The 23,360-nt window shown below is 49.4% G+C and overlaps 1 protein-coding gene across 1 annotated transcript; it reads left to right on the top strand.

Annotated features, from left to right (window-relative positions):
• The first annotated feature begins 608 nt into the window (after positions 1-608).
• HTR3B (5-hydroxytryptamine receptor 3B) lies at positions 609-20,900 on the top strand. The gene is made up of 9 exons (XM_053269872.1): positions 609-826; positions 5,654-5,814; positions 9,520-9,564; positions 9,766-9,875; positions 11,393-11,562; positions 11,879-12,036; positions 16,363-16,573; positions 17,162-17,362; positions 18,247-20,900. Exons 1-9 carry the CDS (start codon positions 745-747, stop codon positions 18,507-18,509), a joined length of 1,401 nt encoding a protein of 466 aa, XP_053125847.1. The 5' UTR covers positions 609-744; the 3' UTR covers positions 18,510-20,900.
• The last annotated feature ends 2,460 nt before the right edge of the window (positions 20,901-23,360 follow it).

Below are 23,360 nucleotides of genomic sequence, written 5' to 3' on the forward strand. Positions count from 1 at the left end.
CACACACACACACACACACCAGGTTTTAAAAAAACACCATTTGTCAACTGGGCCAATAACGGATAGATCCCTTGGAACAAACTTACCGGAAAGGAGATGTCTCTTTTCCTTCTGAATCCTGCCAAGGCAAGCCCTAACGGAGTGCTCTCATTAATCACAGCACAGCATGTCTTTTAATTAAAGCGAGACAAGACGGGAAGATGACATGCAACCCTGGCTATTCTGACACCGCTCCCCCCCTCCCTGGCTTGCACTGTTAGCGATTGTTCTTCATTAGACAATAGAAAGTTTCCATTACCCAAGGTAATTCAAGAGAGTGCGGTTAATTGCTGTCAACGCCAAAGATGCCAATGCATAAGTCTGATTTAGAGGAGCTATTTGGGCTTCAGTTATTATTGCAAAGGCCCTAATGTAAGACACTTACGTTAGGGCATTTAGACAGTCCTATTAGGAACAGTATCCTAACCGGCAACCCCAACCTTCCACACCCAAGTAATTGCCTGGGATCCCATCAGCCACTTAGCACCGGCGCGTCAGCCAAATTAAAATGCTCTCCGTGATCAGTTTCCTTCCCAGCTAGAACAGGAGGCAAGAGCGTGAGACCTTGCGGGAGCTCCGGAGAGTTCTGAGAGGGGCAGCTGCTGGTCTCCCTGCTGACTGCGCCGGACATTTCGAGAGAGTCGCCTTGGCACGCAGTGGTGAAACAGAGAGGAAGCAGGACTCACTGGAGACGCGCCACCTCCCATGGGATCATCCTGGAGGCATCCTTCTCAGGCTTCTGCAATGCTGAAGGCACTCCTGCTCCTCCTCTACATTTTGGTTGCAGGTAGGTTCTCAGGTCTTGTCATTTTTTTATATAGTGCCACCTAGGTCCAGGCTAGTTGACATTCTTTTCAATAGTCGGGGAAAGAGAAAGGGGAAGGAGGGTCTAGTGGCTGCGGCTTGCCCAGCTGTTGTTGGGAGGATGATCCTCTGGAGGCTCTGCCTCTGGTGTTTACAGCCTGATGATGCCACTCACCACAATGCTGCCACTTCTAAGTCCCAGTTCAAACCTCCAGTCGACTCGCACGGAAGTGCTCTTCCCGGACTCTGCCGTGACTTCATGCTGCAGGTAGACCTTTGCCCGTCCCAGTGCTTCTCCCTTGAGAAAGCTCCACGCAGGCACCGGGGCATAGCAAGGTTGGCGTGGGCCCTGGGTCAAGGTGAGCTCCCGGCTGGTCCCCTGCCGTCTCACCCCACTGCCCAGGTCTTTGCTGCAGAAGGAACTATATGGACACAGTGAAAAACAAAACCTCCTCCGCATGCCCTTTCTCTCGCTCCGATGCGAATAAGGACTCCCAAGCACACTCTGATCAGGAGCCAGCAGCTTGCTAGTCAGGGAAGTGGGAGGGAGAGTGAAGAACAGAAGAGCGGGCTGTTTCCTAGCCAGCAGGGAGGGGGCCTTCCTTCATGGGTCCAGGGGCATTTGTTCCCACCCCCCACCCCTGTTCAGTTATAGCTTTGCCCCTGAAAAGTAGCATGCCAAGGAGAAGGCCAAGACAAACCGGACATGCTAGATTTCTACGCACAGGGAGGTTTCTGTGTTTTGTTTTCAGGGGACCCTTCAAGCATGCCAGCCTCCACCTGCTGTCTGAAGTTGCACAGCCCAGGAAAGGCTGGGCCCCTTGATTTTGCTGCCTAAGCAACACAGAAAAAGTGGAATGAATACAGAGATGCTCTGTGTCACCCCATTACGCAAGAGTTATTCCCCATAGGTGTGTGATCCTAGTTGGGCTAAATGTGTAACCACGGTTCTGGGCAATTCTCTGCACAGCCTAGTGCAGACAGGGACTTGGCGGCAGAAGGAAAAATGCACCTGCTAATGATGAGCTGCTTCCCTGTCCCTCCACCCCCATCAGTGAACTTGCACGATGCTCATCTCCACAGTTCTTGTTGGAATGGCGCCCAGAAGCACCATGTTCCTCCGGGGTAGCCACAATGGGGACAGGTGGGCACCGAGCCTGAAATCATATTGCACGACAGCCTACAATTGATCATTATTAGGCCTATTTTTAGCACTATCATTAACTCCATTGAGCATCGCTGTCCCCATGGAAACGTCCAGTTTTGACTTCTGAATCTGTGCTGTGCAGCAGGTTCAGTCTTTAACTTAGTTCCATTTTAACTCGGCCCTTTCCCCAAGAGCACTGGGGGTGGGGGGAGGTTTGATGGCGCTACAGTCCTCTATGGGCACAATCCGCAGGACATTAATTTACTGTAAGTGGGATATGAGCCCACTCAGTGCTGTATTGCTTCATGATTAAATACATATACAGCCAGCATAAACTTGTGTTCAGTGGGTGGGAATAAACACAAGTTTATACTGGCTGTATATGTATATGCTTTCATGCCATAACTTGCATATATGTAAAGTTGAGTATTTAATGCTCACAGTTCACTTTTAACTGACACAAAATTAATGTTAGGATGAAATTAATAAAACTTCCTCTCCAAAGACAGAGACCCTCTATCATAGTCCTTTATGTTGGCAGGCCTGAAGTGGTCCTGTCTACTCTTGGGCTTATTTTCCACCTCTGCCCCCCAAAAGCTCAAGGTGCATCTTATTTTTTTCTCACAACAACTCTATGGCCTCATGCACATAATCATTTGAATCTAGGTTCCCGACATTACCGTGATTGTCCACTTAATGGCGCAGCAGGGAAATGGCTTGACTAGCAAGCCAGAGGTTGCCAGTTTGAATCCCCACTGGTATCTTTCCTAGACTTATATGGGGCAGCAGCAATATAGGAAGGTGCTGAAAGGCATCATCTCATACTGCATGGGAGATGGCAATGGTAAACCCCTCCTGTATTTTACCAAAGACAACCACAGGGCTCTGTGGGTGCCAGGAGTCGACACCGACTCGATGGCACACTTTGCTTTACCTTTATGAACCTACTCCAGATTCATCCCCAGCCATAAACTACCTTGGCATGGGTTCACACAATCACACTAATGATGGTAACCCACATTAAGCCTAGATCCAAATGACTGTGTGAGCCAGGCCTAGAAGGCAGGTGATCAGGGCCAAACTCAATGTGACTTTAACATGTCATTTGGCCCTGCATGTTGTTGGTGTGCTGTAGCGCTCAGCCATGGGGCACCCACTGCAGATCAGGACCGCAGTGGAGGCAAAATTGTACTCTCCCCCCCACACACACACACCAAAGTCTTGACTGGATCACCCTTTGCCACCACTGCGATTTGCCCAAGCAAACACACATGCATGGGGCCATCAATGTGCTTAAAGACACATTTGGCCTGGTGGGACGCATGCAGCTGGCCCCCAATCACCCAAGTGGCTTCCTGACTGAGCAGACTGAAGTCTCTTGGAGTGTGCTCCAGGGCCTCATCCAGTGCACCACCACACTGGCCCTCTCCTAGAAGACACAGGAAAGGTTGCCTGCAGTCTGCATATGAGTGTGCAAATCCATGCACATCTAGTATGGCCCATTGACATGTGGAACAGGATGCTGCTCTGTAGCCCAGGTCACTGAAAAGGAAAATAGCCCATTTTCATGCCCTCCAGCATTTCACAGATGAAAAGAGTGACATGCTTGCAACACCTCAATTCTAAGGATTCCTTAAGAGGTCCCGCCCCTTCCCCTCTTATACACTGTTGACTTCCCTTCGCCATCTGCTGTCTGCTGCGTGCATTTATTCCACAGTAGCATTTCCTACAGAATTTTAAAGGTTGAGGAATAGTTCCTTCTTTTGGTTAAAGATATGCAGGCGGAGGGATAAGTTGTCCCACATCTGTTATCAGCAGTTCAGAACAAGCCTCATCAGCCACAGCAGGCTACCTGACACCTTAATGTCCATGCGTGTGCATTGACATGCATGTGTGTGTGTTCCTTGAGATGCGCCCCCCCACCCCACCCCAGTCTGAGATTTAAGTTCTTAGGGAGGTAGCCGAACCTTAAGTACGGCAATGGTAGCAAATCCTGCTGGCAGGTTTTTAACATAGACGTCTCCAGAAGACAAACACAGGGAGAAAAGAGGGGGAGAAATTTGCCAGGGATTGACTTGACGAACTCCCACCACATTTACGGTGTACTTCCTTCCTCCGTCTGCCTTGAGTCGAGCTTTGCCTCTGAAATATTACCAGCACTTTTCTCCCTTTAGCTGGATGCCAGTTAAGAAGGGAGATGCTCTTTTGCTCCCCGTCTGAGCAGAGATCAAACTTAGCTGTTCCACAGGCAAAGCCGAGCCTAGGCAAACACCTGCAGCGCCGTCCTTAGCATTTTAGTTGCGGTGACATTGATCAAAGACCGGAATTGCTTCCTGCTCCGGCTCCTGATGGCATCCTTCATATAAAAGGAGGGGCGGCATAAGCAGGCCGAGCGTGCCGAGAGAGGACATCTCATTTACAGTTTCCTGCTGGAACTCTTGTACCTTCAGCAGCTCATCAAAACAGCTATCAGAGGCGCCGCGAACTGCAGCAAATGCATATGTTGGATGCTGCAGATTAGATTATGCTCACCCACGTTGGCAATTTTCTTCAGTCCAATGAGTTGGTGAGGCTGAGCTCCCCAAGGGCCTCCCGGGACGGTGAGCAGAAAGAAAGAAAAAGCATCTTCTTTGCATTTCTGAGGGGCCACTCAGGAATGTGTCACTTGCAATTTCAGGTGGCCAGATCTGCCTCTCCCTGCCCCTCCACCCAGCCCTCAGCATCCCTGGGTCTCTCAGTGGGCTGGATTTTTCACTCCTGCCTCCTGTGAAAACAAATTTTCTGAATTCTGATAACACCTCGTTCATCTGAAAAAGGGAAGGGTGGGGGAGAGAACAGAAGTGTCTGCATACAAGATCCAACAAAATCTCATTAGTTCTCAAACAGCACAGACTTCTGGGTTCACTAATTCCTATTCCACATTCAACTTCTTGGTCTGGATTCTTGAATGAGATCTGCAGAACACAGAATGGAAAGCCCATTAACAGGAAAGAGTCTATTACACACACACACACTCAAGCGACTTTGGAGGCTTGGTGAAAGACAGCAGACTAGTGGTAACTCTGCAGCGTGAGTGGCTGAAAGAGAAGTAGGCAGAAACGGTAAAACATCGGAGCTGTCCCTGCCACCCACAAGCAGCTTTTGCAGTTGGGGTCAACCACCACTGAATAGCCTTCTGGCCTAATCTGCCCAGTTGCGAATAACAGCACCATCCAGCCCCTTTCTCCATCCCTTGATGGGAAGAGAGGCTCCCGAGTTTCTGTCTTATGGAAATATAAGATAGCTACGAGACTTTGGCCCGTAACCTTGGAGAGCCATTGCCTGTCAAAGTAGCCACACTGAACTAGATGAACCATGGGTCCGACTCAGGATAGGGCAGTTTTATATGTTCCCACATGGACAGTGGCCTAAGGCAAGATGGTAGCCAGAACTGAGCACCAGGAGACCCTGGAAAGGAGACAGTAGGCTATGACACCGTGGCAGTAGTTCTGGGGTAGGATGGCCCACCCTAGGATGTGTGTCACGCTGACAGACATCTCTGTGTTCCACTCTAATTGAGCCAGCCACTCCAAGAGGAGAAGAACAACCACGTCCAAGAAAGGATGAGCAGCCTTTCTTCATGTTTCTGTCAGACCTAATTACATGCATCTGTTTGCTTGTCAGGAAGCTCAGCGGCAGCCACTCAACGGCCCAGGAACTCAACCCTGCATCGGCTGACCCGGCGGCTCTTGAAGAGCTACAACAAGGGAGTGAGGCCTGTCAGAAACTGGGCCGGTGCCACCACCGTCTACCTCGACCTCTTTGTCCATGCGGTATTGGACGTGGTAAAGAGAGCTCCTAACTTATTTAAGGCTGGCGGCCTGCAGTTCATGTAATAGCACAGAGCTCCCTGCATGGAGAATGGCTTTAAGCAGGGGGGCAGACCCCATATATAAGATACAATCACCTGTAGGCACTGAGCTATGGATGGGGGCTCCCCATTAGTTATAAAATTAAGGGCAAGTCTGTGTTAGCAAGCAACGGCAAAGTCTGTAATGGCGAAATCTGGGTCCCAGGATATGGTCTGAGGGCAAGAGCTACAACTGCCTGGCTGAAGCTAAGCAGGCCCAGGCCTGGTCAGTGCCTGGGTGGGAGACTGCCAGGCCACCTGCTTGACCTGCATGATGGAAGAAAGGCAGCCTATACAGAGAAGAAATAAACAGAATGACCGACTCTGTTGATGCAGAAAGTTGTGGAAACTCATAGAGGATAATATTCCAGCATTTCCAGAGATTTAATGCTGCTTAAGAAAGAGAGTTGCTCTTACTTTTCAAAAAGAAGGTTCTTCAAATGTGCTAAAGCCTTTTGCCCTGGACGGCCCCTTGTCATTCCATGGAAGGCTGGTATGGGAAAGAGAGCTCTGACCTAACCAGGTTGTCAGGGATCATGAGAGGATAGATTAGCTCTGCAAGTGTCAGTAGTGCAGATGCCAGGAGAGAGAGATGCAGAGGCTCAAACCTTCCCAGAATCCTTCTGACCTGAGAGCTCTGTGGTCTCCACATATCGTGGCAGGTTGGGATTATCCAGCAGTTCTTCCAAGACTCACGGCAGTCTCCCGTGTCAGCACTGGCTCAGCTATAGGTTTCCTCTTGGTGTGTGCTCTGGTGCAGGGGTTCTCAAACATGGGTCCTCAGGATTTTGTTGGATTCCAACTCCCGCCAATGGCCAAAGGCCATTGTGTCTGCGGATGATGGGAGTTGTAGTCCAACAAGATCTAAGGACCCGAGTTTGAGAAACATAAGAACAGTCCTGCTGGATCAGGCCCAAGGAGGTCTATCTAGCCCAGCAACTTGTTTCACACAGTGGCCAACCAGATGCCTCTGGGAAGCCCACAGGCAAGAGGTGAGTGCGTGTTCTGCTGTAGAACCCTGCTGTAATGAGCAGAAGATAAAGATGCAGGCAGAGGTGATGCTATTCGGAGCCCACTATGTTTTGCCCATGAAATACATGCCCGTCAGATGGAGGCACGGTGATTCTACAAGGCCTAGACAGAAGGGAAGAGCTTGTGAGGGAGGGGCCTTCTTCATTTCTGATGGTATAATGAACATACACAGAGGAGAAAATAACTATATTCGTACCACCCAGTGATCAGGGGAGAGATTTGGCTGTGAAACCATGGTTGTCAGAAGCCGCAGGCATTAAGAGAGCATTAATGCAGTCGGGGCCTTGGCAGGTGCACACTCTAATAGATGAACTATTCGGCAGCCATTGTGGTGCATGAAGAGCTCTTGCCCGCCTCTGTTGCCGCCTGCGACTCCTTTTGTTGATCTTTTGCCTCCTGTTTCAGGAACATAAAACGCGGGAAAAGATGGGAACAATCTGAAAGTCTCCAGTTATTAGGAGGGCCTTGGGGAAATCTGATTAGACAGATAATCTAGTCATCGGAGAAAGAGCTCCAATTTGTTTAGATTGAGTTTCGTCAATGCCGAATTCCACGTACCTTTGTATTCCACTCCACTGAATAGAGCCTCCCAGACAGACGCCAAGGCATCTGTTCCAACAGGATGCCGAACTGGGGGAAGATAAATAAGAATGTGGTGGAATTATCTGTATGTTTGCTAACCACCAATTTAAAGCTAAGTAGGCTCCCTATGTTAGGAAGACTAATGAATTCCAATTCTCCCAAATATTCTCTGCTTTTAACAAGCAAGATGGAAAGGATCTGAAGATGCACACACAGAACAGGAGAGAGGGAGAGAGTTGCAAAAGACACAACATGAGAAGCAATTATATTGGCCAGCTGGCTCTATGGAAAACTCAGAAGGGATTCAAGTTTCACTTTCAGACTTCCTTCTTCCTGCTCTGGGACTAGAAACACAAATTTGAATGGCGGAGTCTTCAGCAAGTGTAGAGATGACAAAAGCCAAGGGTATTCCAACCAAAATAGCCAAAGCATCAATGGGAGTGAGCAGACAGACCAGCAATGGTTGTAGAAGAGATGAGGAGATTTATGGACAGAAGAAAAATGGGTTCAGCACAGGAAAGTTTTCTAAAACAAAATCACAATGGGTTCCACATACAGAAATTCTTTGGAGAAAATTTTCACTCCCATTAAAAAAGTCGCATTAGTCTGCTCTGTGAAGCTTCTGAATTTTGAGTCTTCCAGTCAGGAATGTCCTCAAAGGCAGGATGCCTCTGAGTCCCAGTTGCAGGGGAGTCACAGCAGGAGGGAAGGCATGCCCTCAACTCCTGCCTGTGGCTTCCAGCGGCATCTGGTGGGCCACTGTGTGAAAAAGGATGCTGGACCAGCTGGGCTTCCTTGGGCCTGATCCAGCAGGGATGTTCTGATGTTCTTATGTCAGCTGTGATGCCCTGTTTTTAAACCTTACATTTGCAGAAAACATGCATTACTCTTAGCAAGCTGATTAATGTCAGAATAACTAATTAGGGTGGGAGAGAGCCAGCCAGGTGATTCGTTCAGAGTGTCAAGTGCCGGCAGCTTGCCCTTTCATCAATGGTAATTTACTGTAAGGCGCACCGGACAGTCTCAGATACCTGAGAATTGAGAATCATCAGAACGGCAGCAAGTGAAGTTGGGATGTGCGAGATGGCTCAAGTTCAAACAGCCTGGCTCGAAGGCTCACTGAACTCCCAGGACAGGTTCAGGGCCAGTTGGGGTTTTGTTTTTTGTTTTTAAAAAGAAAAAAAATGGTGGTCTTACCACCATTGCAGGGCTTCGGGGGGTGCTGCCGCAGCTGCAAAAAGGCCTCCTGTGGTCCCCACTCCCCCTGACAGCCTCCCCCAGTCCCAAATGGCCTGTTTCAAACTGGCGGTGGCCATTTTGGAGGCCGCCATGCATGCGCACTGGCCATCTGCAATGGCAGTAAGTCCGCCATTAAAAACAATTTTTTTGTCCCCTCCGCGGCTCTAGTGTGCCTGGCTCCACTGTGCGCAAAACTGGACTAGACCCTGGTTCATTTCAAATCCAGTTTGACTAGAACCGAACTAGGATTTCCAGTTTCGTGCACACCCCTAAGATGAAGGGGAATGCTGACGCCATTTCCTCCCCCTTTGAGCTGCCCCAGAGTAAAGTGGTGCAGAGAGCAAAAGACTTGAGTCCTGTTCCCACATTCCGTGCCTATTAGTTAGCACCCAATTGTTGGGAGCTAGATTCAGGAGGACCCACGTTGTGCTCAAGTCCTGGCACTGGGTTTCATTAAAACTGAGGGGGGGGGGGGGAGTTCAGGTTTTTTTTAGGGTCTTGCTGATGGAAGTAACGGCAGAGAGAGAGAGAGGCTTCAAGTCACATGAAGAAGTCTTGTGTGAATGAAAATCTGTACAGTTGCAGCTGACACAGCTTGTGTAGGCAGAACTGCAAGAGGAGAGGAAAGGAAAGGAAAGAGGGAAAGCCTGTCTCCTTGCTGCTTTACAACCCCTTGCATTTTTTGCATGATTTATTTGTTTGTTTGTTTGTTTTATATTCCGCCCTTCCAAACATGGTTCATTCAAAAATGAAATTAAAATTTTCTTTCTTTTTTCCTCTCCTGCAGGATGCCCAGAACCAGAAGTTAACAACAAGCATCTGGTATCGACAGGTAAGAGAGATGAACAGAAACAAACCCTATGTAGTCTGCTTGTCTCCCTCACCCGATTAAATACAACCCCAAAGATTCCCCACTTCTCTGAGTCCAAGAACTGAACAGATTGATCTCAGCTTAATCATGATGAATTTACCTTTGTGCTTTTGATTGGTCTGAAAACAAATATACAGAATGTATCCCATCTCTCTTTTGCAGATCTGGAGGGATGAATACCTCACTTGGAATTCGAGTAGCTATGATGGGATCCAAGAAATCTCCTTGCCCATCAACTCAATCTGGGTTCCGGATATTATCATTGGGGAATTGTAAGTGTGGAGCAGGGTGGGTCTAGCTGATTACCCAAGCCCTTCTCTACCTCTCAGGATGAAGTTTTGGTGTCCTTGTTAAGCAGAGTTATGTCTTTGCAAGCGGGAGGGGGGAGTAAATATTCCTTATGCAAGCTTGGTCCTGGTACATTCATATACATGTGTAAGATTTCATTTGTTCTGTACTTACAATAGTATTTTACTGAGATGAAAAATATCAAATGGTCAGGAACTCTTCTGTCCTGCCAACTGACCCCAAAAAAGGGGGGGGGGAGCTGGGGTTATTTGTCTTTATTGGAATTTTTCCTGCAGCCTCTGCAAAAGAAAGCAGGTAGAGCCTTCTGTTAGGCTGAGCAGCAGAACAACTGGATGGTGCTACAGGGCAAATGTGGTCTCCCTCTGTGAATCTTGCCCATTGGGTGAGATGCTTGCTTGGAATACTATCTCACCCTCACCTGTTTTCTCACCCCCTGCCTGCCTATCCTGGTGTTGACTCCCTCTTTCCATGGACCTGATCCTAAGTAGCTCAATCCTAGCCCCAGTTCTGCTGTCATCGGCTCCCCCAGGGCGCTTTCCAGATTACACCCTACAACAGTGTCACTACCTGTCTGTTAAGTGTGCTTCTGTACTGCCTGCGTTTCAATATCACAGTCCCTGCGCTCTCAGCAAGGTGCTGGTCACATTTCTGGTGCCTTTTGGGGGGTTTTATCTTTGCATTACAGTGCTACAACATTATTAAAGAAGCGAGAGAGAGCTGTATTTTCCCTCTGTAGGAGGTTTGTGCAAGCTAGAAAAGACTGCTCCCCCTACTGGTGGCTTTGCGCAACAGTCTTTCTTTACGGTTTCAAGACGATCCTGCCAAGCCGAAGTAAACAACACTGAACAGAGTGTAATCTGGAGAGCGCCCAGCCCTGGTCCTGCCAAGGTCAATTCTGCAAAGAGCGCTCATCCTGGAACACGAGATCCCAGTTTGGGCAAGGAAAAGAGACTCGCAGGTGGCATGCAACACATCTTGGGCTTTCCCTTGGCAGTGCCAAGCCTCTCGCTGGCCGCCTCCAGACGTCATGGGATACCTGAGGCAAACCCATCTCAGGGAAGCCCTCCGTGGTGGTGTCTGAAAAATTGGAATCGTGGCTCCTGGACCCAACCACGGTTCCGATTCCTCCGCAAAATCTCAGAATGAACCCTTGGTATGTAGTAAGTCACACTTACCAAACCGAGGGTCAGGAGCCTCCAATGTGTCATCCAGTTTGGGCAACTTGCCCAAACCGGAGTTAAGGAAGGAAACTCCTCCCACTCCTTAAAACCTATTGGCTGGCACGGCTTTCCTTCAAGGGCCGGGGGAAGCCCACCCATCCAGTTCCACCCCCTTTGCGGTCTCCCAGACTGCAGTTCCTGAACATCTGGGAGACTGCCAGGGGACTGGGAGGCAAACGGAGGGTCCAGTGACATGTCTGTCCAAAAGCAGCCTCTCTTTCTCTCTCCCCCACTCCTTCCCTCCCTGCTTCCTGTTTCAGCGTGGATGCCAGCAGATCCCCGGATCTACCATTTGTTTACGTGAATGCCACTGGCCTGGTGAAGCACTACAAGCCTATGCAGGTGGTCTCTGCATGCAGCCTGCGAATGTACGCCTTCCCATTTGACACTCAGAACTGCAGCCTGACCTTCAGCAGTGCCCTGCATACAGGTGAGGTGAGCTGCGGTGCGGTGGGAGCGCTGGGGCCAAGCCCTTAGCCGGGGGGCTGAGAGCTGGTGATGGGGGTGAAGCCTAACCAGTTCTGCCCAGAAGCCTCTTAACAACAGCAATAGGCCAGAGGGCGCGAGGTGAGACTCCTGCTAAGACTTCTGGGTCAGGCTTGATTGTGTTTCTCCGCCACGGGGACTGCTCCAGATTGCTGGCAAACACAGCACAGAGCTTATTGCAAGTCAAGGCACAGCAGGGATGAGTGCCTGCAGCTCCCTCGGCTGCTTCCAGAGACCGTTCTTTGTGTCCTTCCTCTCAGTCCAGGATGTGGATCTTGCCTTCCTGAGAAGCCACGAGAACATCCAGAATGACCAGCCACTGTTCCTGGACAATGGAGAGTGGGAGCTGGTCTCTGTGCTCTCTGAGCAGCACATCCTGCAAACACAAACTGGAGGCTTTGCCCAGATTCAGTTTCATGTAAGTCTCCACAACATCTCCGGCTTTTCTCAGACAGTGGCCTGGTCCCCTTCACTCCTGGTCTCCCATCCCCTTGCATTCATTCCGCAGAAAGAAAAGACCACCTCTCCTGGATCAGACCAGAAGGTCCATCTGGTCCAGCCTCTTGCTTCTCACAGTGAGCAATAAGATACCCCTGGGAAGCCCATAATAAGCAGGCCTTGAAGACAATAGCCATTCCCAACATTGCTTCCCAGCAACGGATACTTTACTTGTTGGCCAAGGCTTGTTGGAGCCCTTTCCTTTCCTTTCCATACCAGGGCAGGCAGTAATAAGAGGCTCTCCCAGTAGTTCTTCCCTTCCATAATGCTGCTCCACAAGGGCTCAGTCTTTGTACCCAAAGCTTGTGGAGAGTCTCTCCCATGGTGGACCTTGCCTTGTCTTCACTGCCTGCCTGTTTTTGCTTGGTGATCTTCCTAAGTGGATTTCTCCCACCTCCTTGCATGTTATCTCAGCTTCATCACTTGCTTCCTTTGCTTGCCTTCCTCCTCGGCTCCCAACTTCTATCCCAACCCTTCTAGTCTCTCTGCATCCCCTGCTGCACCCAGACACAATTGTATTGGGAGCAAGCAAATGCTAGCAAGCTTGTGTTTCCCCAAGGCCCTTTTCTGGATACCACATGTCCCGTCCCCCCCATGAACTGGCAAGAATTTTACCCACGTTCCTTTAATTGCTGCTGTACAGATCATCATAATTATTTACTATTAACCCCCGCACACACACACACTCTAAAAGAAGAGGTGCCAAGACTGCTAATGTCTGTTTTTAGAGAGTTGCCATCTCCTGGGAAAGGAGGAAAGAAACCCAGCCATTCCTCATGTAGTAGTTGATTCAAAATGGCCCTTGGACTAGCACTGTGATAGACACCCAAAAAATGATAGGAGTACGTCAGGAAGTCCCGACATACAATTGTTCCCTGCTAACTGATCAAAGAGGCACCTTTTAAAAGTGGTAACTCTCTATATTGAGCAGGGGGAGAGCAACTGGCCCTCTCCATCCCCAGCACAGCAGCCCTCCAGTAGAGATGTGCACAGAACCGGCGGGGGCCAGTTTGACGGCAGGTGGGGATGGCTTTAAGGGCGGGGATGGGTGCACTTACCCCCCCCCCCCACATACACACACTGTGTTTTCCCTGCCGGCAAGTGAGTCCCTAAAAACCTGTGTCGGCCTTATGTTTCTCTTTAGATTGTGAGTTCTTTGGGGACAGAGATCCTCTCTCTCTCTCTCTCATTCTCTGTAAATCACTTCGGAAACGTTTGTTGAAAAGCGGCATATAAATATTTGTAGTAATAGTTGTAGTAACAACTGTTTTCAGACCTGGCTACATGCCCTGCAGTTGAGATCCAGCCTGCTAACGGGGAGAAACCAGGCCCCGTGTTTGCCCCTCTCCCACTTGGCCACTTGGAGGGAGGGAGATAATGGAGAAAATAGGGAGGGGTGGAGCTGGGGGCCTGAGGTGCTTTGAACCCACCTGCTCAATTATAGCTACATCCCTGGAAGAAACTTACTTGGTTTGCCAGTCAAAGTCAGAAACTAACTCTAACTTGTCCACTCATTGGAGATCGGGTATGTGGAGATTGAGTATGTGGTTTCTTTTTGAATGAGCTTCTTGACTAAGAGCAAACACTTCATTAATTTTAAAGATATTGGCTTGCAAACTTTATTAATGCTTGAGCGAATAATGGAGAGTGTTTCAAGGGAGGCATGCCAACAGCAGTCCAAAGCAGCAGCAGATGTGGGATAGGAGGAAGCATGTGATGTTCTTCATAGAGAAGGCACGTGTGGACAGGTCGGGGGCGGCTCTTTGATGCTCTCCAGGGCTTTGTTGGCCTCTAGGCAGCTGACGGGAACAGTCTGCCACACTTGCTTCCTTCCCAGTTCCCTAGGATAGGAGAGACCTCCAAGCAGACCAAAGGGACAGTCGTCTCTAGATATCTGAACCACTGGTGAGAGGTTGAAGCATGAAAATGAACAATTTGACTAGACATATGTTGATCTTCACCAGTTACATGCCTCTGGGACATGCAAATAACTTACTTGATTGAGAAGTAAATACACCTAACGCCCAGACATATGCATGCATGTAAAGCTAAATTCCAGATACTTGCAGTTCACATACCTGTCAAGGAGAGGAGAACTGATCTTGTGGTAGCAAGCATGACTTGTCCCCTTAGCAAAGCAGGGTCCACCCTGGTTGCATATAAAAGGGAGATGATGTGTGAGCACTGTAAGATATTCCCCTCAGGGGATGGAGCTGCTCTGGGAAGAGCAGAAGGTTTCAAGTTCCCTTCCTGGCTTCTCTAAGATAGGACTGACAGAGATTCCTGCCTGCAACCTTGGAGAAGCTGCTGCCAGACTGTGAAGACAATACTGAGATAGATGGACCAAAGGTCTGACTCAGTATATGGTAGCTTCCTGTGTTCCTAATTCAGGCTTGTGAGATCCAAGTTTTTTCCTACTAGAAGTCCCAGTTTCACCAGCCAGGGCCAGCTGCAAAATGGCAACTTAGAGGTGGAGCCAGTTCCCTCCCATACCCACCCCATGAGCCATACCCTGGAACAAATTGCATATTAATGTATAAATCTCCCTCTCTGAGTTACTACAGATCAGGGATGAATAGCCTAAATGAGTTTCAGATAAAGTATTTTGGTGGTTGTTATTGTAAACAATTAGTAACCAGAAACTCTTGCTGATCTACACAAACATAGGAACGTAGGAATATTAGTAGCTGCCTTCTGTGGAGTCAGATCATTGGTCCATCTAGCGCAGTATTGTCAACACTGACTGGCAGCAGCTCTCCAGGGTTTCAGAGAGAGGTTTTTCCCAGGCTTGCCTGGAGATGCTGCCAGAGGTTGAACCCAGGGACCTTCTGCATGCAAAGCAGATGCTCTTCTACTGAGCTACAGCCACAATCCCGTGGCCAGTGAATCCACATCTTGCTTCTGCATTCCACATTTGCACCATCTATGGAGAGGAGACTAAAGAAATGGTTCTATAGCTAACAAATTTGAAACAACATGCACTGCTCATATACCAACCCAAGGCAGTAACGGCAGGCATTCCTTGTCTCCCTGCCACCACCAGCTTTATTCTCGATGGAGACTCTTTGCTGATGAGCCAACCTGAGCTGCAAAGCTGTGTCTCAACACCAGCTTCAGCCTGTATCATGAATGCAGCTATGCAAGATTGAGTGCTGGTGGGATTCTCTGCCGAGGAGACAATTGGCACCTAACCCTTGGGTAATATCCCATCTCCAGCATGCAGCTGCTGAACGGGCACCGAATGAGATTGATTTCCTTCATTAGCGCCAATGGGCTGCAAATACCTTTTGTGTACTTATTATTACCTGGCGTTAATGGATAATGAAATGGTGGCATAATATTGCTAACACCTGAAGGGTGTCTAATGGTAAATGCAGCTAAATCGAAAGTGTTCTCTTTCTTTCTTTGCTTGCTTCCATGTGCCGGAGAATGTAAAGGCAGTGAGCTTTCCTGCCTGTTAGAGGGGATGGGGATTTGCCTATTGCAAAATTAGCATGTGGCATTTCAGGACCACAGACAGCTCCCCAAGAAACTGGCTAGCAGAAGGTGGAGGAACTGAACAGTCTCAGGTTTGGGCAAATTGACACAAGTAATTTACTGCATAACTGAGCCAATCTGGGGAAAAGCTCAAACATGTCCCCTCTTTTGCTCTGAATGACAAAAGAGTCATCCTGTGGATCAGACCAAAGGGCCATCTAGTCCAGCATCCTGCTCCTACAGTGGCCAACTAGATGCCTCCAGGAAACCCATTATCTGGATATGAAGGAAATAGCCCTCCCATGGAGCTGCATCCCAGCAGCTGCACTTTCGTGGAATACTGCCTCTGAACATGGGGGTTCTACTTAACTTATCCTTCTTTACTAATCTTTCTAAGCAAATAGTCATTTCCACATCTTGTGGCAGAAAATCTCACAAATTATCTAATGGTACATCTTATATACATGGGGGAAAATCAGGAAACTGGTGTCACCAGCATGACTCAACAGATCAGCATAGATAAGGGCTGCACAAATTCAGCCCTCCAATTGTTGTTGGACTACAACTCCCATCATTCCCATCCACAGTGGCCAATAGTGAAGGATGATGGGAATTGTAGGCCAGCATCTGCAAGAGGATCAACTTGTGCAGTCCTGGCATAGATAATACTGGACTAGATAAACCACTGACCTGGGGCAATATAAGATCGTTCCTTATATCCACAGCTTGTGTTAATGACTGGCACTCTTTCCCTCTCTGATTCTTCCAGATCGTTATCTGCAGGCGTCCCCTTCTCTACATGACCAGTCTGCTGATCCCCAGTATATTCTTGGTAGTTGTAGACCTTCTAAGCTTCTACCTGCCTCCAAACTCAGGCTCACGGATAAGTTGCAAGACCAGCGTGTTGGTAGGGTACACGGTCTTCAAAGTCAACATGGCAGATCAACTGCCAGGCACAGCAGTTAGCACTCCTCTGATCAGTTAGTACATCAAATGGTTCATTAATTAATGTTTCTATAGAACTTCCAACTGGCCCTATCCAACCCCAGCACAGTACTTCCAGTGGCTATTGCTGGTGTCTGTCTTATGTTTTGTTGTTGTTGTTGTTGTTGTTGTTGTTTAGATTGTGAGCCCTTTGGGGACAGGGATCCATCTTATTTATTTATTATTTCTCTGTGTAAACCACCCTGAGCCATTTTTTGAAGGGTGGTATAGAAATCGCATAAAAATAATGAAATAATAATAATAATAATAATAATAATAATAATAATAATAATAATAATAATAAATAGTGACTAACTTCAAAGAGCTCCATATGCATTATCTTGTTGCAAATTTTACAACAAGCTGGTAAGGGAGCATATTACCTGCATATTTTGAGGTGCTGCTGACCAAGGACCAAGCTACATATTATGCTAAACATATAATTTGTCCTTTGTGTGTTTTGTTTCATTAAAGTGTGTGCAAAGGGTTTCAGCTAAATCACTGTCTGTGATGTCTGCCGGCCAGAACCTGACAGTGCCCATGAATCCTAGATAGCCCTTGCTTGACTTCTCTGTCTCTCTCAGGTGTCTTCTTCACCATCTGCATGGCTCTCTTGGTCCTCAGCCTGTCCATGTCCATATTTCTCATCAAGTTCCTCCACTTGCATGAAGATCATATCCGAGATAAGTTCTTCACTTCTTGCTTGTGCACGAGCATTGGTGAGCAGGGGCTGGAACATCGCCAGGTTGCCAGGAATGCTTTAGAAGCAGCTCACTGTATTTCAGGTATGAAACGCCATGGATGGTGGAAGGGATGGCGCGATAAATGTTCACTTACATTACGATGCTTAGTACACTTTTATCCTGCTCTTCCTCCTCCAAAGAACTCAGGGTGTCATACAAGATTATCCACTCCTTCATCCTCACAGCCACCCTGTAACTAGGTAAGTTAGGCTGAAGGAGGGTGACCGGCCAAGGCCACCCAATGGACTTCACCACTAAGAAAGAATTTCAGCCCAGGCATCCCTGGTCTGAGTCCAACACTTCTGCCACCACATGGCACTAGCTGCTCTAGGAAGTTGATAACATTATGCATGGTGTGGAGAAAGTGGATTGAGAAAAGGCTTTTCTTCCTCCCTTGTAATTCTATAACTGGGAGTCATCCAATGAAACTGATGGGCAGTAGATTCAGGGTCGACAAAATCAAGGACTTCTTCATAGAAGGTGGAATGGAATTGCTGCCACAGGACATGGTGGTGGCCACCAGGTTAGGATCTGAAAGGGGATTCGATAGACTGAGGGTTTGGATAGATCTGTTATTAATTGCTATTAGTCGTGGTGGCTATATTGATCCTGCATGATCAAAGGCAGTCTACCACTAAGTACCAGTTGCAGGGGCAGCAGCAGGTGTAGGCCATCAACTTTATGCTCTGACTGTGGGCTTCCCAAAGGCATCTGGTTGGCCACAATGGAAAGGCTGGACTTGCTGATGCAACAGGGCTCTCCTTAAGGACTGGCCAACCACAAGTCCTTGTGCATGTTGCACAAGGACAACCAAGAAAAATACCTTCCCTGGGCTGGGCTGGGTTAATACAACATAGGTCCTCCCCCCTCCCTCCCTCCCTCCCTCCCACATGCTTCCTCACTGACATAGCTTTGCTTTTTGGCAGGGGCCTCACTGACAAGGGGAAGTGCAGTCATAAAGGACCAAGAAGAAGCTGAGAGGACCAGCCCTCCAATGCAGAAGATCCTAAGAGAGCTCCTCCCCATCACCTCCCACCTCCATGCACTGGACGGAGCTGCCAAAGCAGAAGTTGCCTGGCTCACGCTGTCATACAAACTGGACACGCTCCTCTTCGGGGCCTATTTCCTAGTGCTGGCAGTGTATGCAGCCACACTTGGTTCCCTCTGGGTAGCATGGAGTGCTCAGTAAAGGCAGCTGGGGGAGGGCTATCCCCACCGGGGTCATTAGGACCCCTGGGCTCAGCGTTTCCAGCTGCACTGCTCTGTCCTCCCAGATTCACCCAGAGACTGGTAGCACCATTTAAAACCTTGCTGTCGCTCTGAGGACCAATCTCTCTCCCTCTCATCATTTCCCCTCCCAGTTCTGTTTTTGTAGCACCAAGGAGATGAAACTGGGTTGTGAATGGGGAGGGGCTATTCCAAAATCCTGGAGCCACCACCAAAGGGGCCAAGTCTGCTGAAGATGCCTGCAGATTGGCAGTGCAGCGTGAAGGACCCCTCGCCCTCTGCAGAGGAATGGAGGCGATGGTCCGGTTTGCATGGGAGGGAGCAGTTCTTGATGGAGAGAACCTGAAAGCAACCGCTGCTGGACAGACAGAGGCTGGGCAACTGTTCTTCCATCCAAGCAGCACCGTCCACACAGCTAAATTTACTTTGCAAAACAGCCAGCCCAGAGAGACTCTTTTTACCTGCTGCTGCCTCCACTTGTGCTTAGCACTAATTGCCCATGAAATGCTCCTATAGCTGCTAATGAAACCACAAGCACTAGGCACTTTTCAAATCACCTCCTCCAATGAGTCCCCCCCCCACCGCCTCCCATCCCTCTCATCTGAGCACCTCCAAGCTCACAAAAAGGAGGCCAGGAACCAGCCCCTCTGGCTCAGCGCTCAGCCTGGCAGTGCCGCCTCACCTGTCCCTTGTGCTTAACCTCCCAGAATTCGCAATGCCCAGAACAACCAGGAGCATCCAGCTATCTAGCTGAGAAGCACATTTCTTCCCCCCACCATCTTTTAGCAACGAACATGCCTGTTGTCTGGAATACTTCTCTTCTGCAAAGGGCTTCAGTGGGATCTGCTAGCCAATAAACATTTCAGAGTCTTAAGAACTGATGCTTTCATTTTAATATTTTTTAAAAGAAGAGCATGTTTCTTTAAACTCGGTTGAGAAACTAGCAGATAAAGGCGTTTGCTCCTCAAGGGGTGCCAAAAGCACCATCCTGATGACTCTGTCCTCTTCATACCATCAGTTGTGTCTCCTCATCCAGCCATGTCAAAAGCCTCTCCTCCAATACCCATAATCTGCTCCTTTCACCACAGTCTGATCCGAAGGAAGGAAGGAAGGAAGGAAGGAAGGAAGGAAGGAAGGAAGGAAGGAAGGAAGGAAGGAAGGACTCATGTTTTGAATATGAAAAACACACAGCCCCCCAATCCAGAAGTTAGAGCTGCTCAGACCCCACTGAAATCAGTCGGGCAAATGACTGCAACTAACAACAGTCTCATTGATTTCAAACCAAGACTCTTATTACTATCAACTCATAGCTAATTTGTGCACATGATTGATTTGTGTCAGCTTCTCGCTGCCAGGAAATCAGAGCAGGAGGGATCGTCACTCAAATAACTTCTGCATTATCCATGTGTAACCATTGAAAGCATCTCAAGTGTGGTCCTGGAAGAGGCCTCTCCATCAACCCCAAATGGATTTGCATGGATCTCCTGAGTGAAATTAGCCCTGGAGAGTGATTATGGGGTTTAGTATGGCCCGTCTGCAGCACTGCTTGTATCAGGTCTTAGACTGCAAGCGACGTCTTTGGTTCCCTTGGTAGAGACGGAGACTCAGGGCCCAACTCTTGGGAGAGGAGAGGCAGAATTGAGAGCACCCCAGAATAAAATGGACAAGGAAGGATTTAAAAGGACAGAAAGGCGATGCCCACAGCTCAGTGGCCAAGTACACAGTTTGTACCTGCATGCAGAAAATCTCAGGTTCAGTCCCTGACATCTCCAGTCAAAACGATCAGGGAGTCGGTGATGGGGAAGACCAGTGTCTGAGACCCTGAAGAGTTACTGCCAGTCAGGTTTGACAATATGGAGCAGAGGGACCGACGCTCTGACTCAGCATAAGAGAGGAGGCATTCTGGGAGGCAGTTCCAGGGAGAAAGGGAGAGAGGGGCTGCTTGGAGGAGCAGGAGACCTCACCGTCTCCTCATTTCCAGAAGGGGGAATGGTGTTGCTTCTCTCAGCCCTGCAAGGCAAGCTGCACCCACCCAAATTCTCCCCGCTACCCAACTCTTAAGACTACAGAGGCACTGCCTTCGCTCTTTTGGCAAAGCTGAGTTGTTCGCTAATTTTCTTTGATGGAGAAGAGCTTAAATGCCCACAATCCTGCCTCTGCTGAAATTGACAATCAAACAATGAAATACAGCACAATACTTTTGGACTTCCATCCCACAAGCCATCCATTCATCCCTTGGGTGTTATTTATTGGCCTTGTTCACTTCTATTATTAAGGATGTGAATACAACTGAAATTTTTCTTATCGCTGTAATAAATTCTGATTTGCAAAGCGGCATGGAAATAAATTTAGAAGCCATTACACACATCTTTTCTTAGTCGTGTTCAATCGTAAAGCCAAAGAAAGCCGGAGAAATTGCAGAGGGGGAGAAAGGCATGGGCCAGCTCAACCCTGATAATACAAAAAGGACCCCTGAGAATCAACGGTGTGCCCTTTGTCTTTCCAGCTGCTATTATGGGATAGCTTTGAGCAGAAGAAGCCCCATCCTGTCAGATCTCCAGCAGAACTGGAACTCGGGCCCCACTGCTGTTGGCTCAGACCCATGCGAGCACAACCACCAGGAGGAAAGGGAGCAAAAGGTTGGCTGCTTTTTTGCATTAAACATTGTGATCATTTAACAATACACACACCAAGTCTGCCTCTGGGTCACATTGGACTTCCTGTGCTGCTGTGCAGCGACTCACTAGGAGAGAGGTTTTCTATCACACTCACAATCTTCCCAGCACAAGAGAGGGCTCAGGGTCTAGTTCCTTCCAGCCTGGGGGACGCTCAGCCCATCAACACACCCGGCTGCCTCCGTTCCTCTCCCAGATGCCTCTCTTTGCCATCACAGATCACAGGGCTGTGTCCGCTGAAGGTCCCCTTTGCCCCTCTCCTCCCAGCCCAGCTCTCTTTATGGTGAATTATTTACCTAAAGAGACATTTATGGCTTCACAATTAGCAAGACAATGCAGCGCCTGAGAAGGCAGCGATCCGCCGGCTTCTCCTTCGCCAGGGAGCGAAAACCCATCAGTGTCTGAAATGACCCATGACAGCGATGAGATTAGCAGAATGTGTCTCGGAGCTGCCCCCCTCCCTGGCTCAGCCTCCTGCCGGCAAAGGGCTCCCAGCTCTCTGCTGATCGGATCAGGGAGGGGAGATGTACTTATGGTTGTGCTTCATTTGGCAGCACCGTAAAACTGAATTACAGCGGTGCCGTACCCAGGGGCCAGGGGACAAGAGAGAGGGAGGATCCCCCAGCGTTCCAGGGGAAGCTTTCTTTCCACCTCTGTGTGCCAGTGATACGCGCCACATTAATAGCCCCCTGAGAGTTGCTCTCTGCCTCTCAAAATGAGCCACATTAGCGAACAGGCCGCAGTGGGAAAGAGACAGGGATGAATTAAGAAGCACGGGAGCAGGGAAAAGTGCCACCAATGGCTCAGTTTTCCAGGAGCCCTCATTGGGCCCATGCAAGTGATGCCAGGCCCGGTGAGCCGCCACTGATCATGCTTGAAAAGACCCCGGCTCACAGGGACACAGACATCGACTCACGGCAGGGCTGGAAATGGACCCCCAAGGGCTGCTCGCTTGTCCCTGAACCCCTCCCGTCGGGGGCTGGTTTTATGCCCTTATTCCCAAGGACAAGAACGAGAACAGGTTCCTCTCATCACTGGAGGAGCCACTTTGTGTTCCATGGGTCCGACCCATCGTGCTGCTGTGACCTTGAGAGGCCCACAGCCGCCTGGGCAGGGCCCGTCCGACTCGGCCGTCTCCTCTCAGCCTGGCCAGGAGACACTCAATGGGGAGGCCCTGTGCAGTTGCCCCCCCTGCCCAGGTGGCCGTGGACTTGTCGATCTTACAGCAGCACCTTTAAACGCTCCAGCAAGAGGCGACAGGAGGAGAGATGTGAACAGTCTCAAAAAAGAAAAGAGAAAAGAAAGACAGACAGCTGCTGAAGGGGGGGGGTGCTTAACCCCTCCTGCTCCCACGGTTTGCTCAGAATTGGCCTCTCCCTGTTCCTCTTCTCCCTTGAGGAGAAAGGATGAGGAGGCAGCGTTTCCCATCACTGGTGAGCTACCAGCTTGGCGAGAGAGTGATTCTGATGAGCAAAATAACCCAAGGTTTATTTAGGGTTTATTTAGGGTCCCCCCTCTCCCCGCCTTCTCTCCCCAAATCCACGCACCCGCCTCCTCTACGCACAGCTACATTTGGGTAAAGAACAGAAAACACTCAGAGGCCACTTCTGCACCTCCCGCTGATCAGGGGCCAGAGCTCAGTGGCAGAGCACCCTCTGGGCATGCCAAAGGTCCCGGCGGAGAGTTCCGTTCCTGGCAGCCTCTCCAGGTGCGACGAGGAAATACGGTCTCAGGCCCTGGAGAGCGGCTGCCAAGCATTGCAGGCAATACCGATGAGCGAGAGGGACCAAGGCCTGGCATGGTAAGAAGGCAGCTGCCTATAGAATTTGTGGTCTGTGGAGGAGCAGGGGACCAAGTCTGGGGACAGGTCTGCAGCTCAGTGGCAGAGTATCTGCCTTGCATGCCGGAGTTCCCGGGCCCCCTACCTGGCATGTTCAGGCAGGGCTGGGGAAGACTCCTGCCTGACACCTTGCAGAAGCTGCTGCCAGTCAGTGCAGACAATCCTGAGCTCAATGGACCAGCAGTCTGACTCTGGATACGGCAGCTTCCTGCACATCAAGACACCACATTGCCTTTGGCCCTCCGATGGAGACCACTCATCATCCAAGGACTGCAGCGCAGCGGCATCGCTGCAGCCT

Source organism: Hemicordylus capensis, chromosome 8 (genome assembly GCF_027244095.1).
Source record: "Hemicordylus capensis ecotype Gifberg chromosome 8, rHemCap1.1.pri, whole genome shotgun sequence".
Lineage (NCBI taxonomy): Eukaryota > Metazoa > Chordata > Lepidosauria > Squamata > Cordylidae > Hemicordylus > Hemicordylus capensis.

Bases quoted from the DNA above. Each gene is read 5' to 3' on its own strand.
- HTR3B (XM_053269872.1), top strand. From the start codon at position 745: ATGGGATCATCCTGGAGGCATCCTTCTCAGGCTTCTGCAATGCTGAAG. The intron at 5,815-9,519 runs GTAAAGAGAGCT...CCTCTCCTGCAG, and splicing joins TCCATGCGGTATTGGACGTG to GATGCCCAGAACCAGAAGTT. The intron at 11,563-11,878 runs GTGAGGTGAGCT...CCTTCCTCTCAG, and splicing joins CAGCAGTGCCCTGCATACAG to TCCAGGATGTGGATCTTGCC.